The sequence below is a fragment of the Notamacropus eugenii genome, chromosome 2 (assembly GCF_028372415.1).
Source record: "Notamacropus eugenii isolate mMacEug1 chromosome 2, mMacEug1.pri_v2, whole genome shotgun sequence".
Classification (NCBI taxonomy): Eukaryota; Metazoa; Chordata; class Mammalia; order Diprotodontia; family Macropodidae; genus Notamacropus; species Notamacropus eugenii.
In genome coordinates, this window is record NC_092873.1 from 223234837 (window position 1) to 223252087 (window position 17251).

At 32.8% G+C, this 17251-nt stretch overlaps 1 protein-coding gene across 4 annotated transcripts in view; it reads left to right on the forward strand.

Moving 5' to 3' along the window:
* Positions 1–17251, forward strand: part of PEX7 (peroxisomal biogenesis factor 7) — an 84075-nt gene that overhangs the window by 27184 nt on the left and 39640 nt on the right. For all 4 annotated transcript variants that reach the window (XM_072637685.1, XM_072637684.1, XM_072637686.1 and 1 more), the window contains 3 exons: positions 9412–9518; positions 12273–12386; positions 14282–14337. In XM_072637685.1, coding sequence (XP_072493786.1) covers positions 9412–9518; positions 12273–12386; positions 14282–14337 — 277 coding nt within the window. The remainder of the gene's footprint in view (positions 1–9411; positions 9519–12272; positions 12387–14281; positions 14338–17251) is intronic.

Below are 17251 nucleotides of genomic sequence, written 5' to 3' on the forward strand. Positions count from 1 at the left end.
AAAGCCTTTGACAAAATACAGTATCCATTCCTATTAAGAATGCAGAACACAGGAATAAATGGAGCTTACCTGAAAATGATAAGTGATATTTATCTAAAACCATCAGCAAGCATTATCTGTAATGGGGATAAGGTAGAAGCTTTCCCAGTAGAATGAGGGGTGAAGCAAGGATGCCCATTGTCACCTCTGTTACTTAATACTGTTCTAGAAATGTTATCTAAAGCAATAAGGGAAGAAAAAGAAGTTAAAGGAATTAGAACAGGCAATAATAAAACAAAACAAAACTATCGCTTTGTACAGATGATATGATATTATATTAGAAAATCCTAGAGAATCAACTAAACTACTTGAAATTATCAACAGTTTTAGCACGGTTGTAGGATACAAAATAAGTCCACATATATGTATGATCAGTATTTCTGTATATTGCCAACAAAGTCAAGCAGCAAGAGATAGAAAGAGAAATTCCATTTAAAATAACTGTAGACGTATAAAATACTTGGGAGTATACCTGGCAAGACAAACCCAGGAACTATATGAATACAACTATAAAACACTTTCCACACAAATAAAGTCAGATCTAAACAATTAGAAAATATTAATTGGTTATGGGTAGGTTAAACCAATATAATAAAAATGATAATTCTACCTAAATTATTCAGTGCCATACTAAACAAACTATCAAAATTTATTTTACAGAGCTAGAAAAAATAATAAAATTCATTTGGGAGAACAAAATCTCAAGAATTTTAAGGGAATCAATGAAAAACATGCAAAAGAAGTTGGCCTAACTGTATCAGATCTCAAACTGTATTGTAAAGTGGTAATTTTCAAAATAATCAGTAACAAGCTAAGAAACAGAGTGGTGGATCAGTATATTATAGTGAATGACCATAGTAACCTAGTATATGATAAACCCAAAGATCCAGACTTTTGGAACAGAAACTCATTATTTGACAAAAACTGCTGGGAAGACTGGAAAGGCAGAAACTAGATATAGACCAACATTTCACACCATATATGAAGATAAGGTCAAAATGAGTACATGATTTACAAATAAAGGGTGATACCATAAGCAAATTAAAATCAGGGAAAAGTTTATCTACCAGATTTATGGATAAGGGAAGAATTTAGGACCAAAGAAGATATAGAAAGCATTACAAATGTAGAATAGATAGTTTTGATTATATAACATTAAAAAATTTTTGCACAAACAAAACCATCACAACCAAAATTATAAGGAAAGCCGAAAACTGGGGAAAAATTATATGACAAGTATATCCGATAAAGGACTCATTTCTCAAATATGTACAGAGCTGAGTCAAATTTATAAAAATACAAGTCATTCCCCAAGTGATATGTGGTCAAAAGATATAAACATGCAGTTTTCAGACAAAGAAATTCAAGCTATCTACATTGATTAGAGAAATGTAAATTAAGACAACCCTGAGGTACCATCTTACACCTATCACATTGGCTCATATGACAAGAAAGGAAAATGTTGGATGTTGGAGAACTGGGACACTAATGCACTGTTGGTGGAGTTGTGAACTGATCCAACCATTCTGGAGAACAATTTGGAACTGTGCCCCAAAGGCTATAAAACTGTGCATACTTTTTGATCCAGTAATACCACTGCTGGGTCTATATCCCAAAGATATCCAAAACAAAAACAAAAGGACATGTTTGTACAAAGATATTTATAGCAGCTCTTTTTGTGATGGCTTAGAATTGGAAATAAAAGGGATGCCTATCAATTGGGGAATGGCTAAACAAGCTGTGATATGTGATTATAAGGGAATATTACTGTGCTATAAGAAATGACAAGCAAAGTGATTTCAGAAAAACCTACAAAGACTTACTAGGAGAATGTTGTTCGATGAAGAACTGTGAATGACTTAGCCATTCTCAGCAATACAGTGATCCAAGACAATCCCAAAGGATTAATGATGAAACATAACATCCACTTCCAGAGAAAGAATTGATATTGTTTGAATACAAACTGAAACATGCTATTTTTTCACTTTCGTTCATTTTTTCTTTTATTTGAATCTTGTACAAAATGACTAATATTGAAATGTTTTACATAATTGCACATGTATAACCTGTTTCTGATTGCTTGTCATCTCAGGGAGGGAGGAGGGACAGAATTTGGAACTCAAAACTTAAAATAAAAATATTAAAAATAAATAAAGACCCCAATAATTTCCCAAATTTTCTCTTCTCCTGATTAAAATATATCCTCAGTTCTTTCAGTTCTTCCTCATAAGATATAGTTTTCAGAAACCTTCCTTTTTAGTCTTGATCATGTTTTTGTGGACATGTTGTCAGTACTCAAATATCTCAATTGTCAGTATCTCAATTGATATATTGTACATATATCAAAATGGAACAGGGCACTCCACGTATCTAACTAGTACAGAAACTAGGAAAAATGTGTTTTCATGAATTCATTTATGAGGAGGAGTAGCAATCGTAGTAGTGAAAAATCCATCCCTTGGCCAATATTGGTACCCTAATTCATCTCTGATAAAGAAAAGAGTTCTATATTTTTATTCAAGAGGCCCATCCTTGGTTTTTGTAATTTGGAAAGTCATAGCCAGTAAGTTGTATAGTAAAGAACAATGTTTGGAGATGAGCAATTTAAAGATAGAGTCAGATGTTTTCTTGGCCCTTTGAAGATGTATGTATGATATGTATATATGTGTATATAAAAAGGATAATACTTTTTCTTTTTATCTTCTTGTAGGACTTGTTCTACTTAGTTCAAGTGGCCACAACTAGGAGAAATGGGTGGAAGTTGCAAGAGGCAAATGTAGGTTTGATGTTGGGGAAATTTTTCTAAAAATTAGAACTCTCCAAAAGGGAAATGGATTCCTTGGGGGTAGTGGTGTATTCCTTTTCATTTGAGGACTTCAGGTGAAGGCTTTATATGCTTGTCAGGTATTTGTAGAGGGGAATTATTTTTAGATGTGGTTGAACTAGGTGGCCTTTGAGGTCTATTCCACCTCTGAACTTATATGGTTCTGTGAAACATTCAAAGGAAAGACATGAGCCTGGCAGTGAAATAATAAAACAATGAAAGATCACGACTATCATATTTAGAAAGTTGGCAACAAAAGAAAGTCAAGAAAAGTGGCGTGATTAGGAAAACTGCCTGGACTCAAACTTCTGAAGATCAGTTATTGACTGAAGTACATACCAAGGCCAAAGAACAGGAAAATTAGGTAGTTCTGGAGTGGACCCTTATGATATTATATTATAAAGTAGAACTTAAATATTACTTAGCTCTAGACACTAGCAGCAGTATAGAATTCATATTTTAAAAAACATTTGAGAAAGGAAGTATCTTCAAATTATATATAAATGATAAACTGTCTTTTGAGTCATGAAACTGAATTATTGCTGCTAAAAACTCCATGTAATTTCATATACCATAAAAATGCCTACTATTTCAGACTCTAGTAGTTAAATGTTGTTCTATTGCAGAAAAAAGTGAAGAGTATATCTTTTATGCATCTGGCATTTCAATTAAATTAGCTTATTTAGGTCCAATAGACTTCCTCTTGTTAGACCATTTCACAGTACTACTATAATGGTTCCTGATGTAGTCAGTCTTATTTTACCTACCTCTTACATATCAATGTAAATCAGTGTTTTTATTTTTCCTTTTAACATCCTTCCTTTTAAATGGTGTATTGTGTATTTAAATAAGTTTGGTTTTGATGTCAAAGGAGGCCATGGTACTGATTAGATAAAATGGGAATTTGGGTGGGCACTGCATCATCACAGAAATTTGATAAATGTCTGGCTGACAATGAAAGACCAGACATCTGGAAAATATGATTAAAGAAATGGCATAAATAAAAATGTCCTGTTGGCTAAAAGGTTCTAGTGAGTCATTGTACCGTTTGGCCAGAAGGTCTCTTTTCCACCTGGAGAACAGTGATGATAACTAGGTGCCAAATAAGCTGAGCAGAACCTACTGTAAAATAAATGTAAATCTTTTCATCCCAGTGACCATTAGCCCCGTGCAGAGCAAAGAGTTATTTTTTGTAGCTTCTTTATAGAAAACATTTCTTTTAGATAATCACATAATTTTTGTGCTTTTAAGTTAATTAGAAGAAAACAAGGAATGACTTATTTTAAAAATGCACAATACAGCATCAGTAGAATAGTGTCAGTTCCATTTTGATACTACCAAATGTGAGTAATAAACCTTTTTAGCATTGTGGTTGTACCATGGAAGTTTAGGGGAACAGTCATTTTTCAGATCCTAAAAGACATTAGAGGTAACGTTATGTTATGGTTCTTTGAATCATTAAAGTACCCGTTACATTTAATGATGAGGGTGAGTATAAGCCCACTGAACACTAAACATGGTGCTTTTGTTATTGCTCTAACACATTGTGTTGTCTGAGACGTAGTGTTCAATTGGATGCAGCTACTGAATTCTATTATTGAGTCAGTTAATTGAATTATTTTCCATATTCAGTACAGAAATTAGAAAGTTATCAATAAAGAAGGGTTTTCTGTTTGGTTTTTTGGTCACTAAATACATCAAAGGAATACATCAAGGGTGATTGTAAAAAATTAATATGCTTCCTTCTCTTAAGCTTTTGATTCTAAGCTCTTTTTGTATGTTTAGTGATAGATATGTTTATATATTTTAAACTGGCACATTTTCACATCCTGTCCTGTTGCCATCCTGTCCTTTAATTTCTGTTCTTGTTTTTTGTGACTACTATGGTGATGGAACAATTTTTTTATACACTCTTAAATATTAACAAAAGAACTTCAGTATGATTACCAAAATAAAAAAAATTAGATTAGTAACTTTCATTAACCATCTGTGGCTCCTCCTAGGGTTTTAGTTAGAGGCCCAGTGTCTCAACATTAGTTTTTGTGGTATTGAGGATACTTACATCATGAATTCAAAGAGCTAGGAAACTGAAGATTGAAATAATTGAGTAGGCTGGGATCAATGAAGTTCCAGCCTGAATTTAAGGACCTTTGCTTGTCCATCTTGTAGAAGAAACTCAAAGTGTGTTGGGTTGCCTTCTGCATAACAGGCCTTGAACAAATATTGGATTGAGTTGACATCTTTTCTCTGAATCCAATGCTTGAAATTTTTTGAAAAAATTAATATTAAGAAATTTAAGAACATTTGCTATATTTCCCATGAGTAAAAGCTTAAGTAGTAGTAGAACTCATACTTTATCATTATAGATATTTAGAACCAAAAACTATTACATGAACTAGTTACATGAGTCTTAATAAATTCATTGGAAGATATTGATACTTTTCTTACTTGCTAAGGAGTGGTAGCACAGCATGTTGAATGGAAGGCTGAGCTCTAAGTGAGGAAGGTTTGGGTTCAGATCTGCACCCACAGACACTTACTTGTTGTGTGACACTGGACAAGGTAGTCAACCTTTCTTGGTCTCAGCTTTCCTGTTTTTAAAATGGGCATGAAAATGCCAGTCATACTTAGGAGTAGTGTTGTTGTGAGGACCAAGTGAGATAATGTAAGTAAAGTGCTTTGCATGCTATTTTGAAGCGATTATACAGATGTTAAATCTTAATGTTCTTGTGGTTATAAATTGATTTCCGGTATTTTTGAAATGCGTTGAGCATGTTTGACTTAACATAATAGTACTGTATCTAGTTTATACCATTGCTTTGAGTGCTGGCATTCCAGGAACACATTTTTAAAAGACTCTACATGCAACTAAGGAATAGATACATTAATAGTAAAAATACTGTACTCTTCGATTATGCTCTTTCCAATTGCTTTATTCACGATAGACATTTACAGTGGACCTTGAATGTCAGTTCTGTAACTGCCAGAAGAACATTTTTGTGGTTTTACCCCAGCTTAACTCTTGTAGGGAAGCTTGAAATGGATGTCTAATTTTACAAATTGTCAGATTACATGAAAAATGAAAAGAGCTTTTAATATCTTGCTTGCCAGATCTGTAGAGGATTTTGTGAAGTACTTGTTAAGTCCATCTCACTTTATGACATATGGACTAGATTGTCATCACTAGTAAAAACAGTTTAAAATTTTTATTTACAAAATATTAAAAATGTAGAGTAAGACTTCGTGTGAAAGATGACTTTTTTAATTGTAAAACATTGGTAATTTATTTTTCAAATGTCACAGCATAATTCCACAGTACAAAACTAATTTATGGATGTTACAAATCTGAACTTAATATTGAAAATAAAATCCAAATTGAATATATCACCAAACATGAGAAGCAGAATTGTTTCCACATTTCATATTACATCAAAAGGAATGCCAAGTACCTAACTATATGTGCTTTAGTATTTTGCTGAGTTGCATAATGCCCAGTGCTTTGGGAAATTGTGCCAGTATTATTATTGCTTTTGTCATTGAGAGCTGTCAGAGCTGCCAATAAGCCAGGGACACATGGATTCCTACTTTCCTCCATGACAACAGAGTTAGATAATGTATGATGAGGGAGCTCAAGCTAAGGTCCTTTCCAGTTCTAAATGCTTTGACAATGACCTTACTGACCTTAAGCATGATATGAATGTAATTTATTGTTATTATTATTATTATTATTACCATCCCCAATAACAAACGTTTATTAAGTACCTTGTGTAGACTAGAAGGAAGAAGTCTGTACATCACATACAAATACACTCAAATCATAGAGTATCTACCACTATGCAACAATTTGTACTTTATTCATGAATTTTTAGAGGAAATTTTTGCTGGAAGGAGGGGCTTTAGACCTGATGTGGAAATTTTCACCATTTATGTGTCCAGATAAATTAATGAAAAGATACAGTCAAATGAGCCCTCCAGAATGGGATACTTCTTTTTTGTTTAGGAAAGATTCCATTTTTGGTATATGTTAAGAAGCGATTCCTCCTTTTTGGCAGTTCAAGAGTGGTGATTGATGACTGAGCAAAGTGTTATCTGCTACCTTTGATCCCAAATCTTCTGTAACATCTTTGAGTTCAGGAAATGGTTGGGGGGAGAGGGAATGAAAGTGAGGAACTAGATTTCTGACTTGCTACAGACTAACAAACAAAGGGAACATAGAAGGGAATTGATCCCAGGTGCTTTGGGGGCCTTTTGGGCCTAGATGGACACTTATCTTTGATTGATTGATATTATAGAAAGAAGAGACCTTCTTTTTTGGTTTTAGGGGTGAAAAAAAATTCAGGGGCAATTAACAAGTGAGAAATCAAAGAATTTATAGAGGTGTTTATGTTCTTTTCCTCTCAGAATTCTACTTGCTAAATACTAACTCAGTCTATATGGGGAAGAGAAATAAACCTCCATGATACAGAGATGCTAACAAGAGAGAAAGACCTTACTTGATGTAGATATGTGTAAAATATGTATATGCATGTATATATTATACACCAAACATTTTAGCTTAATTTGCAATCCTTATGAAAAAGACTAGCATTTGCAGTTCAAAATGCTAAGGAGCAAAATTATGTCCTTATACACATATTAATAAAGGGGTACAGAACTGTAGAGAGCAGAGATTAAGGAAAACATTGAACAAGTTAAAGTTTTGTTGGCTGGGTGATAAATACTGTTTTCTTTTTAAATAAACACTACACTGATTTGTTAAGTGAGTCTTTAAAAAAGAAAAAAAAGCAATCCAAATTGGAGACTTCAGTGCTTTGAGTAATTTAGATTTCATGACTTTAACATCTATAATAGGAATAAAAGGTTCTTATTCCATATAGTATATGTTCCATTAAGACTTGGTCTTTGAGTGCTTTTCAATTATTCTTTCTTGTGATGTTCTTATTGCATGATCTTTATAGTGGTTTGCTGAACTACTGTCTAAAAGCATGTAATTGAGAAATACAGATGGAAAAATTTTCAGGTTTCTTGGTGATTGCTGAAACAACTACATTTTAAAGGCATCTTTTAATGCCAATTTTTTCTTTTAATGTGTATTATAACAGCATTGAGGTTTTGTCTTCAGTTAGCTCAGAACAGATAGTTTGGTGGTTGTGAATTTTAAACCTTCTATACTACACAGTTACCAACCTTAACTTAAAGCTGTACCATATTCTAAGCATTCTGTCTTTAGAAATGCATTTCTCATTTATCTTTTCAAATGATTAGTACTGCACATTGTAAATGTTCCTGAAAGATTTGCCTAGCATTGATTATGTGGTTCTTGTCTCACATTACTTATGGGGATGGGATAAGTTTTAATCACTTGCTGTTTATTGCTTTGGATTGAGAATTACAGTGGAAAAATGTGTGTGTATGTATGTGTGTGTATTTTATTATGTCCTTTAATGTGATAGTTTTCTTCAAGTTTGAATCAAGTATAACATACAATTAAATTTTTCTTGCGTGGTTAGCTCGGGAATCAGCAAAAATACATTGCTTAATTATATTCCTATTAAATGTCAAATATATTTATATTGGGAACCTAAGAAATGCTCATGTGAATATTTGATACATGATCATCTCCTACAAAGTACTCTACATTTGAGACATGAAGTCTGTGGTATAGGGGGAAAGCACTGAATTTGTTGCGAATGAGTGAAACATTTATTAAGCACTTAGTGTGTGCAAAGCACCATGGTAAAAGACCCCAAGTCTAGACTCTACTACATCTTATTTATGTAATCTGTGACTTCTCTGAGCTTTACTTTCCTCCTCTGTAAATCGAGGAACATCTTTATGCTACCTACCTCAAAGAGTTATTGTGAGAATCAAGTGAGATAATGGATATTCCTTCCTTCTGTCCTGGTGACTTGCCTCCGAAGTTAGTTACCATTTTGTCTTCCCACAGCTGAGCAGAATGAATCTTAAAAAAAAAAAACCAAAAACTTTGTAGGGATGTTGAGTCATTGGCTTTAAAATTGTGTAACCTCACTTTTTCTAAAAGAAAAAATGCTATCTTGCTAAAGGTCATTTGCTTTGGCTGGCACTTCAAGATGCCAAGAGGTTATCCTTATTTTAGATGGACAGACTCTTATCTGCCCTGATCAGGAAGGTTATATACAAGGTTTTATTTTTCAGAAAAATAGCATCCTTTGGTGCCCAAACATTTGTACAGTCCACATTTGAGGACAGAGTATGGAGATTCTCAATGCCTTTTGTATTTCCCCATGGGAAAACTTCCCTTATAGATTCAATCATTATTGTGTTTGACTTAATTCTGGTTCGATTTTCTTGCCCTTAATCTAAAGCCATTTAGGTTCATTTATTTTTATATATTAAGGAGATAATTCACTGAAGAGAAAAAAAGCAATAATAGTAAGTCAAAACATTTAGGTTTGAAGTGATCATCATTGACAAATGTTGATGAGGATTGGTTGAGTCCCTGATACTTAACTGAATGTTGAGCCCTTTATTGTGATTAAAGTAATTAATTCTTTCTCCTTTTCCAGGGGATCAGACTCTGAGAGTGTGGGATGTGAAGACATCAGGAGTCAAAATTGTGATTCCAGCTCATCAAGCAGAAATTTTGAGCTGTGATTGGTGCAAATACAACGAGGTATAATGCACTAAGCAGTGTAAACTTTTCCTAATAGATCAGTCTTTATTTTTGAAAAATAATTTTCATCAGTCTCTTTTATATTTTTACTGCCATCATTTACAAATCTGTCACTTCCCCTCACCTACCCAAAATGTTATCCCCTTTTTCAAAGAATAAAAAAAAGAGTGACAGCTACTGAATCTGAAGTACATGCAACATTCTACACCCACAATCTCCCCTACTCTGTGAAGAAGAGAGGAAAGTACATTTTATCATCTCTTTGGGACCAGACTTAGCTGTCAGAGTTATACGGCATTCTGAGTGGTGGTGGTGGTGGGGTAGATGTTATTTCTGTTTATATTGTATACCTTGTGTATGTTTATTTCCAGTTCATTGCTACTACAAGAATGCTGCTGTAAATATTTTGGAAGCTATGGGACCTTTGAATCTTTAACCTTCTTGGGGTATATGTCTAACAGTGAAGTCTGTGGTCAGAGTGTGGCCAAAGAGTGTGGCCAATTAATTTATAGCACTTCTAATAATATATTTTTGTGTCTGACTTTCCACAGTCCTAGAACAACTTTTCTTAACCAGTAAAAAGTCATTTGCATTCTAGATCAATTTTATTTCATTTCTGTTACAGGTTAAATTTAATCACTCTGGTTTCTAATTGACACTCATATGTGACCTGAATTAGCATTAATAGGATTTAAGAGCCCACAGCAACAGACAGAATGAGAAACAGATAAATGCTCAAAAGTTGAACAGTATAGAATTATTTCGGTTGAATGACTTTATGATTTAACATCCTTTCCCTCTCTGCAAATAACTTTTTCTCCTTGGTTAGTACTTTGCATTTCTGTTATGCAATTAATAGTATTATTTTTGTGTTATAATTATTTGTGAAACTATCCTGACTTCATACTAGATTGTAACCCTTATTAGGATCTAGATCTTGTTTCTTTCCTGTGTCTAGCATAGTGCTTTGTACAAAGTAGGTATTAGTGTCTGTTTAATTGAATGAAATTTGTTGCATTTTCTCCCCTCCTTCTAGGTCTCCAATTTTGTATTACTTACTGCTTTGCTTCTTTTCTACTTTGCATTCAAACTACTGTTTCATTTGTAACTTGTTTGTCTTAGATACTTTTAATTTTATAACCCATTTATTTTAAAATTTTCTCTTTGTCTTGTTTCATTACTCCAACCAAGGTCCACTCTTTTTTAAGAAAGCACTGCACTTTTTGGGTAAAGATATCAAAATAATATATAGTCTTATAAAAAAAAGTTCTAAAACATTATTGATTAGAGAAATGCAAATTAAAACAACCTTGAGATATCATTTTATACCTATCAGATTGGCTAAAATGATCTAAGGGGAAAGTGACTATTATTGGAGGGTTTGTGGAAAAATTGGGACACATTCATTGGTAGAATTGTGAACTGGTCCAGCCATTTTGAGGAGCAATCTGGAATTACACCCCAAGAATTATTATACTGCCTGTACCCTTTAATCCAGCAATAACACTACCAGGTCTATTTCCAAAGATGATTAGGGAAAAAGGAAAAGATCTAAATGTTCTAAAACACAGTAACTCTCTTTGTAATGGCAAAGAATTGCAAATTGTGGGGATGCCCATCAACTGGGGAATGGCTGAACAAGTTGTATATGATTGTGATGAAATACTACAGTGCTATAAGAAGTAATGAGCTTGATGATCTTAGAAAAACATGAATAGACTTACATGAAATAATGAAGAGAAATGAGCCAGAACCAAGAGAATGTTGTATATGGTAATAGCAATCTTGTTTTAAGAACAACTTTGAGTGAATAAGTCATTTTGACTATTATAAATACCCAAATTAACTACAAAGGACACATGAAGAAAGATGCTATCTCATCAAGATAAATAGTGTGTATAGAATGATTTTGCATATCTATATATTTGTCTGTATATCTGTATGTATACACAAATACACACACATTTGTGTCTAATTGTAGCCTCTGTAGTGGGAAGGGGGAAGAAAAAAGGAGGAAAAAGAAATTCACATGATAACTTTATTACATATTTGAAAGGAACAGCAAGTTATATATAATAAGAGTTGCACTTTCTTGTGCAATCGTCCCTTTATTGTACTGTTGTGAAAATGCTTGTTTTAATCCATAAATTAAAAATAAAAAAGGAAGCACTTCACACATGTACATACACACACACACATGCATATGCATTATTCATACAAAACTTAAGGTAATTTCATGAATCAAAGCTGAGGATGCTAAATTACAAATCTTTTGTGGATTTGTCAGTGTGTGTGTGTGTATTCATATAATTTGCATATAGTCTCTTGAACTTTGCCAAACATGGAAATGATGTATTTCTCCCACTCATTCATTCTTGTTAATTAAAGGAATAAGAACATTGTTTTCTCATAAATCTTATGAATAAGGGGAAAAAATGAGTTGCAAAACCTTGTCTGAATAAAGATATTGACTTTGCAGAATACAATGAAAACATCCGGAACTATAAATGAATTTTCATAATACTAAAATCAAATTGGGAAAGGACTGTTGCTCTTCTGAGTTCTGCAATATATGCTACTTTTAGATTGCTGATGAACTAAGTGTATGAGCCTTATGTTTCCATTCCTTGTGCCAGAATTCTAAAATTTATTACATACTTTATTGTCAGCATTAAGAACAGGATACATTTAATGCCTTTCATGTTAAAGTTAATTTAATTTTAATTGTCCTTTTTTCCCCCTAATTGTCTTCAGAATTTGCTGGTAACGGGTGCAGTTGATTGTAGTTTAAGAGGCTGGGACTTAAGAAACATACGTCAACCAGTATTTGAACTTCTTGGTCATACCTATGCTATTAGAAGGGTGAAAGTAAGTCAGTGTGACTTTTACATTTCTTTCCTTAATATAGATTTTAAAATTAAAATACTTTGTGAATGCCTGACTACATATTTATATTCAAGTGTTGACTGCCTTTAATTCTTCTTATTTAAAAATTATATTGTTGTCCTTGAGGGCTATACAGTTATTTAGAAGGGCTATTTACAGAATTATCACATAAAAGAGAGGTCAAAATATATTCAGAATACTCTGTCTAAGAAGGAAAATGAATGTGTGATACAAATTAGATAGGCGAAGTAATAAAAAAAATGTTAAATGCTTAAAGGGGTAAATTCTGTAGTGTGTACTCCCTAAAACTCCAGATAGTCTAGATTTTAATATTTTACTACATATTATTTTATGCAAAGTGCTGAAGCTTTATAGAGATGGTATATACAGACTGTGACTGAAATTTATGGGAGGTTCATTTGGTGCCTCTAAGAAATTTATCTGCTCTGGATTACTCTTTACTGCTATTGGTAGAACTTTGTGAAAAAAATCTATCATATGATTGTATGAATTATACTTAGTTTTTATATTTTGACCTATTTGGTTAAAAGGGCAAAAGTATCCTGGTCATATATCCAGTTAGATACTTATGCTTTACATATTTGAAAGCCGCAACATAATTTCAAGTGTGTTGATTGCTATTGGAGATTTTCCAGGCTATATTAGTACAGAATACTACTATATGTGGAGTGGCAGCTGGTTTTTTTCTTTCAGTTATGATGTTTTAAACATCTGTCATGTCCTATACATATCATTTGTACTTGAGAGAAATCTCTTGTAGAACTATTTAAAGTGTTGGTTAGAAATGTTCTTTAATGTGAAGAGGTATGCCAGTAATTATCTTTTCAGAGGATATAATTGGTCTGTTGAGTTAATTTAAATTTGTTAATTTTTTAAAATGTTACTTTGTGACAGATGTCTAGATAGAGAGCCCATTTTGAAGCAAGGAAGAATGCAGATCCTTCCCCTCACAGACTGGCTGTGTGACCCTGGGCAAGTCACTGAACCCCTCTCAGTGCTGTGGGTGGCTCTCTAAAATTATAAGTTGCCAACAACTATAAATGCCAGCCTGCATTGATAGAGGGAGTTTTTCACGTAAGAGATTCCTAGACTAGTGAGATTACAAATCTTCCTTACTCCTGTCCCATTTTATGAATCGTTAATTGCCTTTGGCTTTGCAGTTTACACCATTGAGATGAAATGAATAATCTTTCATTATCCATGATGGAAAGATTAAGAAATTACTTTAATGAAATGTTTAATCTTGAAGTATTTGTTGTGATACTTGTGGCTATAGTATATCTAACATGTTTTGGTCTTTGAAAACTTACCTAGGACTAGTTGTATCATGTATTTCAAAGTCATTTATGGTTTTAAGTGGACATTTTTTATTTGATATTCAATAAGAGGTTAGGTTGAATTTGTACAGACTGTAATTTTTGTTTTAGAACAGCAGACATTTCAGAAGCATCTTTCTCTAGCAAAATAGTAAACAGCAGACCCTGTGGCTTTTTTAATGAGAACACTATGCAAGAAAATTTGACTATGAGTAGAGAATTTATAGACCAGAATTGTTCTTCCTCTCAAAGTAAATCTTGTGGGTTAAATTAAAGACTGAAGAAAAGTAGAATTTGATTTGCCAAATCTGAAAAACCTTTAGTTTGCAATAGTGCTTATGGACATTGCTAAAAATGAAATACTGTCACACAGTTAATCTCAGATTCAGACAGTTGTTTCAGTGAGGATTCTCTTTGTTGCAAGAAAACAAAAGTGTTTTATGAGACTGCTTTAATTGTTAAGTTACTGTTATTTCCATATATTTTACAAGTGTTTATTCAAGGTTTTATTGTTAGAAAATTTTTTTCTCTCTCTTTCAGTTTTCACCATTTCATGCTTCTTTGTTGGCCTCTTGCTCCTATGATTTTACAGTGAGGTACGGTGGCTTTTATTATATTATACTGTTAAATATCAAATAGTAGCTCTGTTTTTAAATGGTGTTTTTTTCTGAAAAATGATGTTTGTATTCCTGAACAGGAAATAATTTAACCTACATATATTTAGTATTTGCTCTCTTTTATTGTTTTCATTATTTAGCCATAAGTAAGGGTAGATCCAAAAGACCTTAAAGGTACTGTCACAGATAAGAGAATATATTGGGATGGTTCGAAGCTTAGGGGAAATAAAGACCTTTCTCTGTAACCAAAGAATCTAAACTTTAGTCAAGTTATCTTTTGAGATTTCTGTAACATGCCAAGTTCCATTTAATATGCCATTAGAAAGACAGATTTTCTTGAAATCTTAAAGCCATGGGGATGGGAATTTTTTTGCTTAAAGAAAAACTCAGAATTTGGGGGAGAGGAAATAGAAACCTATCACTATATTTTAGCCCATTTTTACAAAACTAAAAGTTTTTTTTAAGATCACAACTTATCCATAATTTTTCTGATAGAATTATTTTAAATATTTTAGACTTAAAACTGTATAGTATAGACAGTTACAGATTTACCCATTGGATTTATTTTTGAATGAAAACTAAGAAGGTTATTATTTTTTAAATTATCTTTTCTGTGATATCAAGAATATCCAAAAACCACTAGTTTTCTTTTGGAAAAAAAAATTATTGATATCTTTTGTTTTTATATGACCTTTATTTTCAAATGTATTCCTACCTTTCACCTTCTCAGAGAGCCATCCTTTATAACAAAGAACTTTTTAAAAGAAGGGAAATAGTCCACCACAACTAACACATCAACTAAATCTTAGCGAATATTCATTGTTCATATCCATAGTGCTTCATTTCTGAACTAAAGAAAGGGAGGTGCATTTTGATACCTCTTGTTTGAGGCTAAGCTTGGTCATTATAATATATTATATTTATTATAATATATTAGATTTGATTTTTTATTGTTGTTACTGTTCTTTCTTTTCATACTGTTGTAAGCTATTGGGTATTGTTTCCCTGGTTCTACTTATTTTCTAATGTATTATCTTTGATCCTAGAGATTGCAGTGGAAATTATAATCTGATACAATATCTTTAAAACTTTCATCCTTCTAAAACAAAAATCCATGTTACATAATTTAAAATTTTTTCTAGTTTGGCAGAGAAAGAGTTCCAGGAAAAAGTCTTAAGGAAAAAACAAAACAAAAGAGAATATGAAAACCCTATCTTATACTGCAAAATTGTCTCTTTTCCCTTTAGTTCTTCTATTTTTTTTATTATTGCTTTTATATTTATATTTTATATTGGTTTTTATATTGTGTATTATATCATAATTTTAAAAAAATAATTGTTTCTGATTTTTTTTTCCTAAATTAAACATGAATGGTTTCACACAATCTTACAGTTAGCTACATAGTTCCCTTTTACCTTCTTAACCAATATTTGGGCATTCACTTTGGTCTTAGGCAGCTGGTGGGATAGTGGAAAATTGAGCTGAACCTAAAGTCAGGAATACGAGTTCAAATCTAGCCTCATTTGCTTACTCTGTGTGACTAGACTAGTTACTTAACCTCTGAAATGGAGATCTTAACAGCACTTGTCTTGCAGGGTTGTGAGGATAACTGAGATAACATTTATAAAACTCTTAGCACAGTGCACAGCACATGATAGGCATTTAATAAGTTCTTGTTCATTTCCCCCCTTCCCTTGGAAACCTTTCTTTCACAATCTCTTTTGAGCCTGCAAATGTTTCTCTTCGGAAATGGCTGCTCCAGATATCACATATCCTTCCAGGGCCAGACAAAGTGGCCACCAAAAAGACTTAATTGAAATGAAAAGTATAAACTTATATGACTATATCTATATTATTTATCTCTCTATCTGTCCATCTATCTGTCTGCCTATCTAGTTGTTGATGATGAACAGTACCTTTTTACTCTTGACTCTTATTAGCTTTATCTGATGTTCACATTGATTTAGTCAAAGTTCATCTTACTGCTTTTTCAGCTTCCAGTTCTCCTTGCAAAAGAAATACATTGGTTTGTAACCAAATTAAAACCTGCTATTCATCTTTCCCTTTACACATTAGACTTCTTCGTGTTATGTTTAAGCAGGTTTCAAACTGGAGAGTGGCTTCATGGTTTCATTTCTTCATGATCATTCTAAATGACTGAATAACAACATCTGACAAAACAAGAAATAGTGTAATTTTTCAGATGGCAGAACTCAGAGCTCCTAGTGGAATACATAGTAAACATTCAGTAAGTGTTTGTTCAATGGAGAGATAATTGAATGGTGAGAGACACCAGTTTCCAGTAACAATACACCTGGAGAAATTATGGGTAAAGAATTTGGGCATATTTCAGATACACATCAGAGGCAGAGTGGGTTGGGTACTGCGCATGTAGTCAATAGATATGGGTTTAAATCCCACCTCAGATATCTTGCTGAGTGATCATGGGCAAATCACTTTTTCTCAGAGCCTTGGTTTCCTCCAAAAAGTGCCTGTGCTGTCTGCTCATAGGGTGCTGAAGAAAGTGTTGTGGGAACCTTAAAGTACTCTGTACATCTAATTTTTTGTCAGTATTAAACTTTGTAGCATTTAAGTTTTGATTTAACCTGATAAGAAGATTCTTGGGACGTTCTAGTAATGAGTAATACTGCCTTTGTGATGATTTGGAATACTATTCGTGAGCTCTACTGTTTTGCAAATGATGGCTGTCACTTTGGTAGCATTTTTATACCAGACTTACAGAGAAATTTACCATTGCGTTGCAAAGTAGGTGAATATTTGTCTGAGTTGAAACTTGAAATGAAAACTTGTCTTCATTAAATCATAGCAGGACATAGAGATAAAGCTGACTTTTTCTTCAGAAGTAAGCTTTTAACATTGACATGTACATGTG